This window comes from Podarcis bocagei, assembly GCF_964188305.1.
Source record: "Podarcis bocagei genome assembly, chromosome: 10".
NCBI classification, from domain to species: domain Eukaryota; kingdom Metazoa; phylum Chordata; class Lepidosauria; order Squamata; family Lacertidae; genus Podarcis; species Podarcis bocagei.
The window spans coordinates 8,929,533-8,947,318 of record NC_138135.1 but is presented as its reverse complement, the minus strand read 5'-3'; the positions used below and the strand labels follow the sequence as shown (position 1 = coordinate 8,947,318).

Genomic DNA, 17,786 nt, shown 5'->3' with positions numbered 1-17,786 from the left:
GCCTAACACTATGCATGCTGAGATCAATAGGATTTACTCCTGTCCTGAGTAAATGTGCACTAGATTGTCCTTGAGCTCTTTAACAGTGTCATCTCCCTTCACTTGCTTATTCTGTTTTCTGTCCGGCTTATCTTTCAGTCCCTGCCACACCACGAGGACTGCTTATTTTGGAGAAGAAAACAGATTAGATTACTATTTTGTTTCCCAGGAGGAGTTTGACAAAATGGTGACCATGGTAAGGCACGAGCTGATCTGCCCTGCTTTCGCTTGAGGGAAGGATGCCTGGCAGCTCATCACAGATCACGCTAAAGGGTGAGGGTGCGGAAATCCATTGAGGCTTGAGCTATTGGAGAAAAAAACGACCTGTGGGACCGTTTGTTTAACTTGCCTGTCAAAAACATGTTGTTATTGTTTAGTCGTTTAGTCGTGTCCGACTCTTCGTGACCCCCTGGACCAGAGCACGCCAGGCACTCCTGTCTTCCACTGCCTCCCGCAGTTTGGTCAAACTCATACTGGTAGCTTTGAGAACACTGTCCCACCATCTCATCCTCTGTCGTCCCCTTCTCCTTGCGCCCTCCATCTTTCCCAACTTCAGGGTCTTTTCCAGGGAGTCTTCTCTTCTCATGAGGTGGCCAAAGTCTTGGAGCCTCAGCTTCAGGATCTGTCCTTCCAGTGAGCACTCAGGGCTGATTTCCTTCAGAATGGATAAGTCGGATCTTCTTGCAGTCCATGGGACTCTCAAGAGTCTCCTCCAGCACCATAATCCAAAAGCATCAATTCTTCAGCGATCAGCCTTCTTTATGGTCCAGCTCTCACTTCCATACATCACTACTGAGAAAACCATAATTTGAACTATACGGACCTTTGTTGGCAAGGTGATGGCTCTGCTTTTTAAGATGCTGTCTAGGTTTGTCATTGCTTTTCTCCCAAGAAGCAGGCGTCTTTTAATTTCATGACTGCTGTCACCATCTGCAGTAATCATGGAACCCAAGAAAGTAAAATCTCTCCCTGCCTCCATTTCTTCCCCTTCTATTTGCCAGGAGGTGATGGGACCAGTGGCCATGATCTTAGTTTTTTCGATGTTGAGCTTCAGACCATATTTTGCACTCTCCTCTTTCACCCTCATTAATAGGTTCTTTAATTCCTCCTCACTTTCTGCCATCAAGGTTGTGTCATCAGCATATCTGAGGTTGTTGATATTTCTTCCGGCAACCTTAATTCCGGCTTGGGATTTATCCAGCCCAGCCTTTTGCACGATGAATTCTGCATATAAGTTAAATAAGCAGGGAGACAATATACAGCCTTGTCATACTCCTTTCCCAATTTTGAACAAATCAGTTATTCCATATCCAGTTCTAACTGTAGCTTCTTGTCCTACATAGAGATTTCTCAGGAGACAGATGAGGTGATCAGGCACTCCCATTTCTTTAAGAACTTGCCATAGCTTGCTGTGGTCAACATGTACTGAATAGTTTTTAATCTCTCTAGCTGTTCCTTAATTGCTGAAGAGCCTCCAGCTCACTTTCAAAGGGTGCCATTCTCTTCATTCTGTGAGAGGGTTATGCACACAAGCAACAAATCTGAGCTTTTAATCTTTCTTTTTTAATGCGTTCTGTCCTCCCAGAAAATGCTGGTTCACCTCATTGTTCAGCAGAGTAGCCTCTGGTCAAGTCGTAAAAGTGCTTCTTGCACCCAAGCCAGATGGGCTGCTGCTTGTGATCTTTATGCTCTGCTTTGTGAGGTTTCCAAGATCATGTGCCTGGCTCATGCTTAGAGCCAGTGGTGGTCAGACTGTCAGAGTCCAAAGTGTCAGACTAGGACCTGGGAGGTAAAGGTAAAGGGACCCCTGACCTTTAGGTCCAGTCGTGACCGACTCTGGGGTTGTGGCGCTCATCTCACTTTATTGGCCGAGGGAGCCGGCGTACAGATTCCGGGTCATGTGGCCAGCATGACTAAGCCACTTCTGGCGAACCAGAGCAGCGCAGGGAAATGCCATTTACCTTCCTGCCAGAGTGGTACCTATTTATCTACTTGCACGTTGACGTGCTTTCGAACTGCTAGGTTGGCAGGAGCAGGGACCGAGCAACGGGAGCTCACCCCGTCGCGGGGATTCGAACCGCCAACCTTCTGATCGGCAAGTCCTAGGCTCTGTGGTTTAACCCACAGTGCCACCTGAGTCCCGGGGCCTGGGAGACCAGAGTTCAAATCCCCACTTAGCCATGAAGCTCACTGAGTGACCTTGGTTCAGTCTCTCAGCCTAACCTACCTCGCAGTAGGTTGTTGTGATAAAATGACAAAGGGGAAGAACCGTGCTCTCTACCTTGAGCTGCTTGGAGGAAAAGGTGCCATATGAATGCAATAACTAAATAAAACAAAGCAAATAAACTGAATGCTGGACTTGAGAACCCGACCTGATGTGGCATTCTTTTTCTGTGATCCCGGCCGAAGGGAATTTTGTCTTTCCACTGTGCGGGTCTCAGATAGTGCGTCTTGAAAAAGTGCTGGAGGAAGGAGCACAAATGGGTCGTCTTTTATGGCACTCCTAGGGTAGCGTGCGAAGGGGAAATTCATGTGACTTCGCTGTGGAGAAGTGCCCATAGGCTGAGCTGACACATCTCGTCGCCACAGGAGAGCTTCTCTTGCGTGGGGAGCACCCAGATGGGCTGTTTATTGAGCAAGCCTGCCGATATGCTTGCACGAAACTTGAGACGAGGTTATACAACTTTGCCTCTTCCATGAGCATCCGTCCCCATCTGTTCGCACAGACTTTGCATGGCACTGCCAGCTAGCTGTTGTCACTCTGCACGTTTCCCAGAAGTGCAGTTTTCCATCACTTTTCTTGTCGGGCTTTTTGTGGTTAGAAGACTGGTGGGATAACTGGGGTAGAAGAGTCTTCATCTATCTGACACCCTCCGGGTATTTTTGGACTGCAACTCCCATCATCCCCACCTGGGCTGAATTAGGAAGCCCGATGCAATTATCCTACTTTTTGTGTGCCAATAACCAGTGCTTCCTCCTAACATGCAAATCCAACCTTAGTGTCCCAGATGGGCTGGAACTTCTGTCAATGAAATTAACGACAACATCACTATAGTATTTATCAAGTGCATTGCAATGTTCACAGCATGACCAATACTGCCTTGCTGTTTTTAGAAGCAGGAGATAAATTCAGGGGTACGTTGGAATTTCTTCTCCCATATTTATTTCGGTCCTCCCATTGCTATAACCCATCCTGGGACCTGCTGGAGAAGAAGATAAATACTTTGATGGTGGGGTCTTCTGGTTCATAGTTCCATCTCTCACCCACCCTTTTGCACAAGCTCCTAGTCAGCACATGCGTCAACCCTACATTTCCTGCCTACAGCAGGAGAGATCAAGCTGCCATGTATCTGAGGTGAGGAGCGGCATGTCAGAGTATTAGATTCTGGGATCTAGATTATAGTTTCTGGCGAGAGCTTTCCCCTTGTTGTTTCTTGTTGCCCAGGCTTCATTCTTTTCATTCCAGGGGAAATTCATTGCAACTTTTAAGTACAGCGGCTTCTACTACGGAATGGGCCGGGACACAATCGAGTCCATCGCTAGGGAGGGACTTGCAACCTGCATTCATATGGAAATAGAGGTAACGATGGGGATGGAAGCACCTTAAGCCATAGCAAAGTCCGTGTAATTACCGTATTTTTCCATGTATAACATGCCCCCATGTATAAGACGACCCCTAATTTTTGGGACCACAACTACATTTTTTTTAGAGGGATTGCTCAAAGTTATTGAGCTTTTTAGGGGGGGGGGTCACCACCGCCAGTTGCTCTACAGCAAATTGCACGCATCACCGCAGCCAACAATCATCTGCACGCTCGCCACCAAAAGCCCATCTGTGAACTCGATGAAACCACTTGTCAATACAGTATATCAACGTCCAATTACCACAGCCACAGCCAATCGTCAGCAGGCCTTGCCGCAGCAACCAATCACACGCCCAATCGCCGCTGACAATCTCCTGCTGACTGCTGACACCAGTCGCCCGTTCCCCCCTCTGCTGTCCATGTATAAGATGACCCACAATTTTTGCCTATTATTTTTAAGGAAAAACTTGTCTTATACATGGAAAAATACAGTATGTTTTTATCATAAACCAAGAGCTGGGCCTGTGTCAAGCGCTAGATCCAAAGCTGTGGTTCATTGAATCATAGAATGGTAGAGTTATATAATAAGTTAATTATTAGTTATATAATCAATAACTAAGTTATATAATCAATAGCTAAGTTATTAATTAGATGCTTTTTTTCCAGAAACATGAACTCAAAGCAAGAACCTCGTTTGAGCTGAAATAATTTCCCTACCCCTTGCTTCACTGCCCCACTAAAGAGGTTTAAGATCCATTTAACAAATGAATATTACTTATTTGTGCAGCCGAAGGCATTGGAAAAAAAAGGCAAGATACATAAATCAGAATAAAATACATTACACAGTTAAAATAATTGTTAAAGCCAGGCATTCTGTAGGATAAGAGTGCTCCCCTGAAAAATTTAATTTAGCATTCCACAATATTTTCGCCTTAAAATTGTTGCTCCAAAACAGGCCGTTTTTTCAGAGGTGTAAGGGGACCTGTCGTCTGATAAGAAGTTAATCAGATGCCCGATCAATCTCTCAACTGAGAGATGCCCACAATCCAGACTGCTGGCTCTGCACCTAAAATCCGGAGAATCCAGTCTTGACAGTACAGTTGTACCTTGGTTCTTGAATGGAATCCATTCCGGAAGTCCGTTCAACTTCCGAAAATATTCGCAAACCAAGACGCGGCTTCCGATTGGCTGCAGGAGCTTCCTGCATTCAATCGGAAGCAGCGTCGGAAGTTTGGCTTCCAAAAAACGCTTGCAAACCACAGCACTCACTTCCGGGGTTGCGGCATTCGGGAGCCAAAACGTTCAAGTCACAAGGCGTTTGAGAACCAACGACTCTACTGGTTAAACAGTCCTTACAGCCTTTGCGTCAATCTGGGGTACTGTGTGTGATTTAACAACTTCAGCCAAGGCCTGTGAAGCCTTGAAGTGAATGATAACCAAGTACCTCTGTTTTTTAAAGGGTGTTAGAAGCTTGAAGAATTCCTACTTCCAACCTCGGTACATCCTACTGATCCCAGTGAACAAAGAGAGATACGGGGGTCAGCTGCGACGGATGGGGCTGTTCAATAGGGCAGAGATCGAAGAAGCAGTCCGCAGGGTGGGCATGTACATCCAACTGAACCAGGACTTCCCAGGGTTCTTTGACGCGGTCATCAACGTCGGTGAGTCCATCCCTTTGGAACCCAAGTCTCCTCTACTGGCAAGGTAGCGCTGCAGTCTTCCTGGGAAGGCAGTCAAATGGAAGAAGCAGAGTTTGCGCAGTCCACCCAAACTATCATAACAAGCACTCCTAACTCACCTAACTAACAGCACCGAGGGCCTTCTGACAGTTCCCTCCCTGCGAGAAGCCAAGTTACAGGGAACCAGGCAGAGGGCCTTCTCGGTGGTGGCACCCGCCCTGTGGAACGCCCTCCCACCAGATGTCAAACAGAACAACAACTACCAGAATTTTAGAAGACATCTGAAGACAGCTCAGTTTAGGGAAGCTTTTAATGTTTGATGTATTACAGTATTTTAATCATTTTTTGGAAGCCGCCTAGAGTGGCTGGGGAAGCCCAGCCAGATGGGCGGGGTATAAATAAATTATTATTATTATTATTATTATTATTATTATTATTATTATTATTATTATTATTACTCCTAACTTTCCCATCCTGCACGAGATGCTCATGGGGTTAAAGGAGATTGCCAGGACATGCGCCAACATCCATGTGATGGGGGGACAAGATAAATTGCCTGAACATTCATTCTCTGTATCTGGGGGGTATCTCTGTATCTGGGGGGTGGGGGAGAAGTTACCAGAGTAGCTGGTGCCCACAACACTTAGTCAAAAATCCAGATGTGCCCACAAGCCTAAAGAAATGGAGTGATCCCTGCCATAGGCGATACTTCTCTCTCTCTCTCTCTCTCTCTCTCTCTCTCTTATTTAATATTGCACTGATTTTGCTAAAAAGTTCAAACTTTTTAACACAATGAATATCAGCATTTTTCATGGATCTTGATAGACAGACATGGTTTCAATTCTGTTAGTGTTTAATTACTTTTTAATGACTATCTTTTTAATGTTTTTAGTTTGTTTTTCTATTGTATCTGCGTTTTGTATTTTTAATCTGTAATCTGCCTTGAGCCTCAATTTGGGGGAAAGGTGGGATATAAATAAATAAATGTAATAATGATGAAGCGTCATAGCCCGGAAGGACAAAATTACAAAGTTACGGTGCAGCTCCAAAGGGATAAAGAATTGACTCATACATATAATTCCCTTTTCAAATAATATATGAAGAATAAAAGTATTGTCCATCTGTGAGTTCCATAACTACTGAGAATAAAGATTCTATAAAGTCTTAGATGAGCCAGACGTTTGCGTATACTGGTGGTGCCAAGTGACTGGGCACCTTAATATAAGAAATAATATATACTATAAGAAATAAAACCATGCCATTTAGCAATTAAATATGGTCATGCAAATTCTGCCCTTTAGCTACTTTTAGTTTATGAGATACCTTTTCAAGGAGGGCAATTTGCCACATTCTAGAATGTCAGCAATCCAAATTGTCACGACTGAAGGTCTTCCAGGATTTGGCCGTGTTAATTCTTTTCTTTCTCTCCATATGTGCATCCCTTCACGTTCAGACGATTTTGACGAAGCATTCACCAATCTGAGCAAACTCATTGAGGAGTTCCTGGGGATAAAGCAGCCGTCGGAAACCAAGGTCAGAGGTTCCGCAGCGGACACCAATCTCCTTTCAGGTATGGCATTGCGGATCCCCCCAGGTGTGGCCTGACAGTTGTGTTGCTTCCGGGAAGCGAAATGGGAATTTGCCACAGATAGCTTGTTCCACCTGTTGTCTTTGTCCATGGAGTTTTCTTGGCAGGGATACTGGAGTGGCTTGCCGGTTCCTCCTCTTTTTTTTTTTTTTTTTTTATAAAATTTTTATTGGGTTTTCACGTTTTAATAGACATACAAACATAAAAAGACACAATAAAACACGTATAATTTCATAAACTTACTTTCATTCCCTTCTTTCCTTGACTTCCCCACACCCCCCTTTCCACCTTCCAATTTCCTTAATTGTCTCAGCAAATTATTTTCTCCCGTCTCTTAAATGTTATTCTTGTCTTTTCTTAAAGTTTATTACTTTTTCTTGGCCCAATTTTGCTTATCAAGCTTTATACATTAAGTACTTTCTCTAGAGTCGGCCTAAATTCTCTCCCACAAATTCCCTCCTTAAAATGTTAAACCAAAAATCATATATTCCCTTTCTAAATCTCAGATTTTCACTACTCTACTCTCCCCTCCCCCCTTCCCCGGTTTCCGTCCCTTCCCAAACCAATGTCCTTAAAGAAAAGAAACCATTTTAGCCCGGATTTCTCACATCCGAGGCCCTTAAGCCCCAGTTAGTCTCTCTCCACCAGTTTTGTTGGCAGTCCATTTTGTTGACCTTCTCTTCTCGAGGGGGTTCTGCCATCCACCCCTCGTATTTCCCTCTTTCCAAGTCAACCAGGAGCAATTTCTGGCCAGGATCAATCAGTCTCCCATACTCCAACCTAAAGAAGAAGTCCCGATCATAAATGTCTGTTTTTTTATAATCCAATATTCGAGTTATTCCAGGGGCTTCGTCCTTTATCTTTCTCTCCTTCTGCAGATTTGTAATCCACTGGTCATCTTCTTTACTTCCCTTGTTTCCAAAGGTTACAGGCTCTTGGTTGGTTTTTTCCACTTGCATTTCCTCTCCTCTCTCTTCTTCTTTTTCCCCCAGCTCCAAGATTATCTTTTCTTCTGCAGCTGCAGAGTTTTTTTCCATCCACTTTGTGTCATCGACAGAGTTGTTTAGTTCAAGATTGAAGGTCATCAATTGTTCAGTCATAAGAGTACTGTGCTCTTGTAGAGTTCCCACAAGGCAAAACATTCTTTTTATCTCCGCCCATACTTTCCCTTCTGCAGCCATTGCAATGTCTTTAGTTCCCTCCAGGGGGATTTCCATCAATTCCTTTCCAACAGTCCGTTACTTTGTTGTTCACAGTCACCTTGTTTCCAATCAGTTCACTTTTAATGTAGCACTTTTAATCCAAAAAGATATTATTAACACAGTTCCAATCTTTTATCTCCCGTTTGACAGCTCTTTTGACAGCTGTCAAACTCCTTGTTCCCGGGTCTAGGGGGGGGGGTCAACCCAAAAAGAAGACCTCTGAAATTCCTCTCTTTTCCTCTCCAGCGCAAATACTTCTTAGTCCAATTTATGAAAGTTATCTATTTAAACACCAGCGTCTTTTCCGACCTAGTGATCTCTCTTTGCTTTAGGTCCTTTAGTGGGGGGGGGAGTGTGGACTTCCTTTTTAACACGTCCCCCCGATCGTACTTAAATTCAAGAATAAAATCTTTTAGTGCCGAAGTTTCCTTCTACTCACGGGTTACATTTTCCAGTCCAATTTCAGGAAGAAAGATAGCGCTCTTCGGTCCTGGCTCGCGGCTTCGCTCCGCCGAGGTGACGATGGACTCTCAGCACCACGCCGCTCCCCAGTCCACTCCGCAGCCTTTAAAAAGGCTCTTCGCGGGTCGGGGAGGGCGCTTAAGGTGCCCACCGAGTCACGAAGTCCGCAGGCTTCCGCGCCTGCGGTTTTTAAGGGTCCCCGTGTCGCCGGCACGGCAAGACCCGTCCTCGTCGGAGCCGATTCCCTCCGGAGCTCGGAGAGAATCCGCCATTACCCGTTCGCGCTATCCCGGAAGTTCCCGGCTTGCCGGTTCCTCCTCCAGGTGGATCACGTTTGGTCAAAGCTCTCCAATATGACCTGTTCATCTTGGGTGCCCTGTTCGGCATAGTTCATAGCTTCTCTGAGTTATTCAAGCTCCTTCGCCACGACAAGGCAGTGATCCATGAAGGGGAAAGGAGTTCAACAAGGCTGTATATTGTCTCCCTGCTCCCAAACCGGAATTAAGATTGCCGGAAGAAATGTCAGCAACCTCAGATATGCTGATGACACAACCTTGATGGCAGAAAGTGAGGAGGAATTAAAGAACCTTTTATTGAGGGTGAAAGAGGAGAGCGCAAAATATGGTCTGAAGCTCAACATCCAAAAAATGAAGATCATGGCCACTGGGCCCATTACCTCCTGGCAAATAGAAGGGGAAGAAATGGAGGCAGTGAGACATTTTGCTTTCTTGGGCTCCATGATCACTGCAGATGGTGACAGCAGCCACGAAATTAAAAGACGCCTGCTTCTTGGGAGAAAAGCAATGACAAACCTAGACAGCATCTTAAAAAGTAAAGACATCACCTTGCCAACAAAGGTCAGTATAGTAAAAGCTATGGTTTTCCCAGTAGTGATGTATGGAAGTGAGAGCTGGACCATAAAGAAGGCTGATCGCTGAAGAATTGATGCTTTTGAATTATGGTGCTGGAGGAGACTCTTGAGAGTCCCATGGACCGCAAGAAGATCAAACCTATCCATTCTGAAGGAAATCAGCCCTGAGTGCTCACTGGAAGGACAGATCGTGAAGCTGAGGCTCCAAGACTTTGGCCACCTCATGAGAAGAGAAGACTCCCTGGAAAAGATCCTGATGTTGGGAAAGATGGAGGGCACAAGGAGAAGGGGACAACAGAGGACGAGATGGTTGGATAGTGTTCTCGAAACTACCAGCATGAGTTTGACCAAACTGCGGGAGGCAGTGGAAGACAGAAGTGCCTGGCGTGCTCTGGTCCATGGGATCACGAAGAGTCGGACACGACTAGACAACTAAACAACAACAGCTTGTTCCATGCTTGTTTGCACTCATCATTGAAAGAGGAGGTCCTGTGCTAGGCTTGCCAGCCATTTGGCTTTGAAGTTGGCATTTGTATAGCATTACGTCCAGGATCACTGCCCCTCTGATCGGTTTCATGCCCAGGTATTCTGGGCTATCTAGAAATGTTACCTCTTCTGGGTGCTTGTATATCAAGTCCATTTGCGGGAAATTGAGCTCACCCATTTCTAGAGCACTTTTCCTGCCTAATGCGTGTTTGATCTCATTCTCCATCTCAAAATGCATTTTGTTCAGCACTAAATTGTTCTTCTCACCTGAGATCGCCACCCACAACGACTCCATGGAGGAGTCTGCCTCTTGAGGATTTTTATCTTATTGGACTCCAGATCCTCTTTGATGTACAGACAGACACCACCTAGACCTGATCCTTCCTATAGAATTTGTATCAATTTGTTCTCTCCATCCCACCAGGTTTCCATTAGGCTTGCTATATCTTGTTCTGAGACCAAGCACTCCAGCGTGCCCATCTTGGCTCAGAGACTCCCAGCATCAGCATCAAACACCTGTACATGAGGAGTATGTCTCCAGCTGTCTCTGCTGCATGTGTTTTGCCCTGTGGCACTTTGGCCTCTCAGAATAGCTGTCATACGCCCTTGCTATCCTTGTCTCAATGCTCATAATCATGAACCTGCTGGCTTCCTGACCCCCACACATCCAATTGAAAGCTTCTCTGCCCCCTCTTTTAATTTAACCTGCAAAGTGCTCAGCAGAAAGTCACCTTCAACAGAGGCCTTTGGGCATGTGAGCCAACAGTTCACAAAACGTCTTTCTTTCTTTCTTTCTTTCTTTCTTTCTTTCTTTCTTTCTTTCTTTCTTTCTTTCTTTCTTTCTCTTTCTTGCCTCCTTGGTGGATCCAATGATTAAGGAGGGCAGAGGAGTTAAAAAGGAGCCCTCCTCCCCCTTATCATTTTATGTTGTGCCATAAACCATCTGATATTCCTTGCAGGAGCTCTTAATGGCCTCTAATGTCTTTGCCGTCCTGTCAATTTGCATTTCTTCGTCAGCCACAGCAACTTCATTATGAGGGCTGAGTTTGGGCAATTCCACCATCCATAAAAGTAACTTTGAAATTTACTACGCTCCATTAAATTCATTTAGAGTTTCATTTGTAGGTGTTCCGAATTAAAGTAATGATCGTATTTGGGGGGGGGGGGATTGCTCTTTCCTTATGGATGAGGGGAAATTGTTTGTTTGTTTGTTTGTTTAGGAAGGAGGGGGCGAAATCTTGCCTCAAGGTTGACTCTTTAGTATGAACATTTGCAGTAAGATCGTAATAGGGGGAGATTGGATGTTTGATATAATGGGAAGCTATTAAAAATCTTCTTCTTCAAATGAACAGACATCCGTGAGCTTTTGCTAATGGACAGAGAGCAAAGAGGCAGCTGTGGGTGGAAGTGGCATTCAAGCAGAGTGATGGAGGTGCCATAATTGTTGCCCTTGGCCAGCTCCAGCCCAAAACATATTTTGGGTCTGGGAACAACAATCCTAAATGATGTTCAGAAATGCCATTTTCCTGCGCAAGGCCCATTCGCACATTTATTCACAGCTCCTGGTCTTTTTAATAGGGCTTTCGCCGAAAACCTTGTGGGTCCACGGAGAGCTTTCTGGGGCCCAGGAAGTCAAGAGACCCTGAGCTAAGCTGAAAACCCATTCCCATGAGGGGGGAAACCCAGTAGATAACCCTTGAGGGTGTTTATGAAAACCTACTTCCAGTGTCCAGATTCTGCATTCTAGGCTGAACTTCATTAGCCATTTTAGAACAGAGCAAGCAACGTTCTTAACCCTGGGCTCCATTCCCCTTCTCCATTTCTTGGAGGGAAGGAGAGAGAGAGAGAGAGAGAGAGAGAGAGAGAGAGAGAAGTTGTATAGCTTAGGTGGGGACCCTGGGACCCTCCAGGTGTCGCTGGACTACAACTCCCATCATCCCTGGCTGCAGTGGCTGATGGGTCCTGCAGTCCCATAGCAACTGAAGGGCCACACAGACCCCCCCACCTTCCCTGCTGCAGGGGGATTCTAGAACAGACCGAGAGGCCCGGAGGTGGGTGTCGTCTTCCGTGATGTGCTTTCTCAAGAATGGCAAGTCCCCAGAACTCCTTAATTCCCACTGGCCTTTCTGCCGATTCCGTTTGACAGGCTAAGTGAGCTCACCTTCTCTTTCTCAGTTCCAAACGGGATGCTCGCAGTGCCTCCGAAAACAGCCTCCGTCAAAGGAACCGATGGGGTAGCGCCATCGCCCAGCCCCACTGAGTTTTTGGACTCATCGGCCAAAAATTACTCTGCCGTCATATCGGCCAGACTTTCATCAGAGAAAACACCAGTGGTAAGTGTGTGTGTGTGTGTGTGTGTGTGTGTGTGTGTGTGTGAGAGAGAGAGAGAGAGAGAGAGAGAGAGAGAGAGAGACTATGATTAAAGGTAAAGATAAAGGGACCCCTGACCATTAAGTCCAGTCATGACCGACTCTGGGGTTGCAGCGCTCATCTCGCTTTATTGGCCAAGGAAGCCAGCATACAGCTTCCGGGTCATGCGGCCAGCAGGACTAAGCCGCTTCTGGCGAAACAGAGCAGCGCACGGCAATGCCGTTTACCTTCCCGCCGGAGCGGTACCTATTTATCTATTTGCACTTTGACATGCTTTCAAATTGCTAGGTTGGCAGGAGCAGGGACCAAGCAACGGGAGCTCACCCCATCGCGGGGATTCGAACCGTCGACCTTCTGATCGGCAAGTCCTAGGCTCTGTGGTTTAACCCACAGCGCCACCCACGTCCCTTATGATTAATCATATCCAAAGTCTTACTTACACCAAGGGTTCCCTACATGATCATTACAGCCAGCTGATTCTGCTCGTGTTGCAGCCCATGGAAGTGGCAATCAGCGGCCACAGGAGAGAGGGCCTTTTCTGCTACAGTGTCTCTAAATTCCCCCTGAGCTTTGGCAAGTGCCAACACTGACGATGCTCAGGTGTCTTTTAAAAGACCTAAAGGCCCGCTCCCAGACCTTTATATCTCACTATATTAGAATTTTATACCTGTCCTATTTGAGAGAGAGAAAACTATAGCCAAACGAAATCGTGAGCAGGATTTGAATAAGAGACAAGGAAAGGAGAATAAATAAATGATTGTAATATAAGTTACAATAGAAAATAAATGGAAGTTATGGCAGCCGATAAAGGAATACAATAGGAACATCCCGGACGTAAGGATGGGAAGCCAAAATGTAAGGAATTATTATACTGAAAGTGAATTGAATGATGTCAAATTATAAAAAAATATAATGTCAAATTATAAAAAATGAATAAAAATTTATTTTAAAAATGAATTTTAACTCTGCCTCAGTTTTTCCCTTTAAAATTTCCTTCCTGTATTCTAATATTTCCATATGTAGTTTAATGTTTTTGTGCACGTGGCTTTAACTGCACACTGTGCGAAGGAGTACCACGCCTGCTATCTGCCCTGAATCCGCTGGCATCCTGCTTCCTTGGATGACCTCGACTTGTAGCATTCTGATGAGAGAGGTCCCAGGTTCAGTCATTCCCCCTCTAGTAGAAAGGATCAAGTAAAAAAAGTGATGGTAAAAAACAACAACTCTGTCTCGGACTTAGAGAGCCACAGCCCATCAGAGTAGTCAGTGTTGAGCTACAAGGATAAATGATCCATTATTTGCCAGCTTCCTATATATTCTTGTGCAACTAATCCTCCCCATATGACAGCTGGAAGGAGTTGGAAAGCCAATGGAAGCTGTTTTTTAAAAACACACACACACAAACAAACATTGAGGTTCTAGAATGATGGTGTGTAATAATGCTGAATCTGAGCTCAGCAGGCATGGCAGCTATGGAATTATGACCATCATGCCTTATTGCTTAGAAGATTTGTTCCCCAGTTTTCTGGAGTTTGAGTTCCAGATGGAGAAGAGAAGCCGGAAACCGATCCGTTACCCACCAATTAGCAAAAGGCTTTCGTTTCTCTGGAGAGAGGTAGGGATAGGGAGGGAAACTGCCCCCCACCCCTTACCCATGCCTTGAACATAATAATTATAATAATAATTTATGATTGATACGCTGCCAATCTGACTGGGTTACCCCATCTGCTCTGGGCGGCTTCCAACAAATTAAAACAACAGTAGCACATAAAGACTTCCCTAAACAGGGCTGCCTTCAGATGTCTTGTAAAAGTTGTGTGCTTGTTTAGCTCCTTGGCATCTGGTGGGAGGGTGTTCCACAGGGAGGGCGCAACTACCAAGAAGGCCCTGTGCCTGGTTCCCTGCAACTTCACTTCTCACAGTGAGAGGACCACCGGAGGGTCCTCCGAGCAACAACAGCATCAAACATTAAGCAATCAAACATTGTGATTAGCACTGCCAAAAATGACAGCCTAGAAATATTTTAAAAACAACTAAATACAGTGGTACCTCGGGTTAAGTACTTAATTCATTCCAGAGGTCCGTACTTAACCTGAAACTGTTCTTAACCTGAAGCACCACTTTAGCTAATGGGGCCTCCTGCTGCCGCCACGCCGCCAGAGCACAATTTCTGTTCTCATCCTGAAGCAAAGTTCTTAACCCGAGGTACTATTTCTGGGTTAGCGGAGTCTGTAACCTGAAGCATATGTAACCTGAAGCATCTGTAACCCGAGGTACCACTGAATACAATAAATAAATAAATCCCTCCACACAGAAATTTAGGTGTTAGGGAACAGAGCTGCTGATTAGCCTTCGCCCTGATAACCTAGGTTTCTGTGTTCAAGGATTGATTTTGTGTAAGCCCCCTCTCACCCAGAAACAGGTCTTTCCTCCTTGCTCTCTCTCTCTGGTTTTAGGCAGAGAGGAGCTTCTCTGCTGTTTCACAGCCCCTCCAAAGTTTTATTCTAACAAGTTACCTGTGATTCCTGCACAGCAGGGGGTTGGACTAGATGACCCCTGGGGTTACCTCTACAATTATACGATTCTAAGTTGATTGTGCTTCTTTTTCAGGAGGAGGCTTCTCTTCAGAGGCGGCAGCAGACGGCCAAGCAGGGACTGACAGGGAAGGCTGTGAGTTCCTATAGCCAGCTGTTTCAGAGGTAAGGAAAGGCACGCGAAGGGGCTGCAATGAGCTGGAGCGGGAAGGAGGCTTCTTCCATGATCCCAGAGCTCTAAGAAACCAGGAAGTAAAGTATTTATGCTCATTGACTGGGGAGCTTTGCAGCCGCACACCCCAAGCCATGCTCTGCACTATTAATTCCTGACCACCTTCGTCGGAGGTGCTGAAGTCTTGATCCCGCCAAGGTTTTTGCAGGCAATAAACAGCTTGTTTTCCAAATATGTTTCAGAACACATGAAGGGCAAAACTTGTGATGGGATTTGATTTCTTAAAAGATGTATTCAGAAATAACAACAATAATTATCAATAATAGCAATTATATTAACAACAACAATTCATTTGTACCCCACCCATCTGACTGGGATTCTAAGCAGAGGAGTCTCCCTTGTCTGTCTCGTTCTCTCATTTTTACATTTCTCGCTTGGGATGAGGGCTACTTTTCATCAGGAGGGATGCAGGACTAATTCATTTTCATTTTCATGAGAAACGATCTGATCTGCACTTTCCAAATGCAATAGGTGGACCAACACACAGCGTCCCTTCAAAATATGCACTTATCTGAATTATGCAATGCCGTTTTCCAGTAAAACAATATGTACAAAAATACATGTATTAGTGAAGCTAAAACACACACACACACACACACACACACACACACACACGTTATGGGGAATTGCTTGCCAAAATCTGTATATTAGAGAAAACGGCGACTAAAAATGGGTGTGTTGAAAGAAATTTGCACTAAAATGCTGACAAGTTTTCATGAATAATATTTTTTTTTTAAATCACAAATTGCTACAGGAATGTGGAGAACTGAATTTGGGACTGGCAAAATAATAATAATAATAATAATAATAATAATAATAATAATAATAATAATAATAATAATATATCCTGTCCATCTGGCTGGGCTTCCCCAGCCACTCTGGGCGGCTTCCAACAAAACATTAAAATACTGTAATACATCAAACATTAAAAGCTTCCCTAAACAGGGCTGCCTTCAGCTGTCTTCTAAAAGTCTGGTAGTTGTTGTTCTCTTTGACATCTGGTGGGAGGGCGTTCCTCAGGGCGGGTGCCACTACCGAGAAGGCCCTCTGCCTGGTTCCCTGTAACTTGGCTTCTTGCAATGAGGGAACCGCCAGAAGGCCCTCAGTGCTGGACCTCAGTGTCCAGGTAGAACGATGGGGATGGAGATACTCCTTTGGTCTGGCAAAATAGGAAACAGAGAAACCAAAACTGACTCAGCCATCCACTCCTGGCTGACTTACACCTCTTGCCAAATTTAGCTTCCTTTTGGTGCAAAACCTAGCAGGCGCGAAATACAGCCAGTTTTTGATGAGCTCTCTTACTCAGAAAAGCTGGTCTTGCTTTGAATTTGTTTCCCCCGAGACTTTGGTTGATTGGAACACTCTTTGTGAATGTTGGGGGTCAGAGAGGAAGTCCGTCTCTCTGAAAAGTAATTGCAAAAAGCCTCAATAGATCTCTGCCATTTCCCTCTTTCTCCTTTCCCTGGCTGAGCTCTTGGGGGGGCGAGGGAGAAAAATCATCTGCTTTGATTTAGAACACAGTGGCCTCTTTCACAGAAAATAGTTCTTTGCTCCTGGAGTTCAGTGGCTTCGCGTTTCTCCATCCAGCCACTCTGTTGCCAAGAGACAGAGGGGCGGCTTTCTTTATGGAGAGCTCTCTGCAAGACAAAGGTTTGAGTTCCTTCTCCCTGTCCCTTGTGGGCACCGCAGCACAGAGCGAATCTAACGTCACTTGATTAGTCAGGGTGCTAATGGGCTAAAGAGAAGGCTGTCTCCGCAGGGTCATGTCTACTTCAAGCGTAAATGGGAAGTGAAAAACATTTTGTGCACCTATCTGAGAAATGCCGTGTAAAAAGGTCTCAGCCGCCTTGAAGAGGGACGGCTGTCGTCTCTCGTGCACTTTTGCTGAAAGTCAGCCAGTTTTCTCCTAAATGAATGCAGCAGTTTGGATTCCACAGGGTGGGTGCAAATTTGGCTCAGAGGGGCATCTGTTTGCATTCTGAGCTCCATTCAAGGTGTGAGTAGTAGCATGCAAAGCCTGAACGGCTTGGGACCCAGGTACCTAAAAGGGCGTCTCTCCCAGTATTGAGCAACTCGGGCCCTACGATTGGTGGGGGAGACACTGGCTGGTTGGCTCTGATCCATGGCAGAGCCTTATCTGTGGTGGCTCCCTGTGTGCGGCACGGCCTCCCTGGGGAGGTGCTTCAATCTCATGCATTATTAACATTCAGGAACAACTCAAAAATGCTCCTGTTTATCCAGGCATTTGATGACTGAAAAATAGTGCTCCTGGCAACCTTGGTATTATGAGCTTTGTGGTCATATGATTGTTTTTTTGATATTTAAAACACATGTTCATTTGATTTTAATTGTACCATTTTAACTGTTTTGCGTTGGCCACCCTGAGTTCCTATGGGATGTAAATTTAACAAATGATAATGATGATACAGTGGTGCCCCGCAAGACGAATGCCTCGCAAGACGGAAAACTCGCTAGACGAAAGAGTTTTCCGTTTTGGAGGTGCTTCGCAAAACGAATTTCCTATGGGCTTGCTTCGCAAGACGACAATGTCTTGCGAGTTCCTGCTGGGTTTTTTTTCCTCCCCCCCTTTTTTCTAAGCCGCTAAGCCGCTTATCAGCTGATCCGATCAGCAGATAAGCCGCTAAAAGCCGCTAAAAGCCGCTAATAGCGCTAATCCTCTAATCCGTCAATGGGCTTGCTTCGCAAGACGAAAAAACTGCTAGACGAAGAGAATCACAG

At 45.3% G+C, this 17,786-nt stretch overlaps 1 protein-coding gene across 2 annotated transcripts in view; it reads left to right on the top strand.

Moving 5' to 3' along the window:
• Positions 1–17,786, top strand: part of LRGUK (leucine rich repeats and guanylate kinase domain containing) — a 54,496-nt gene that overhangs the window by 28,179 nt on the left and 8,531 nt on the right. For both annotated transcript variants that reach the window (XM_081209930.1, XM_081209931.1), the window contains exons 12-17: positions 139–235; positions 3,506–3,619; positions 5,083–5,284; positions 6,756–6,872; positions 12,087–12,244; positions 14,892–14,980. In XM_081209930.1, the coding sequence (XP_081066056.1) occupies positions 139–235; positions 3,506–3,619; positions 5,083–5,284; positions 6,756–6,872; positions 12,087–12,244; positions 14,892–14,980 (777 nt within the window). The remainder of the gene's footprint in view (positions 1–138; positions 236–3,505; positions 3,620–5,082; positions 5,285–6,755; positions 6,873–12,086; positions 12,245–14,891; positions 14,981–17,786) is intronic.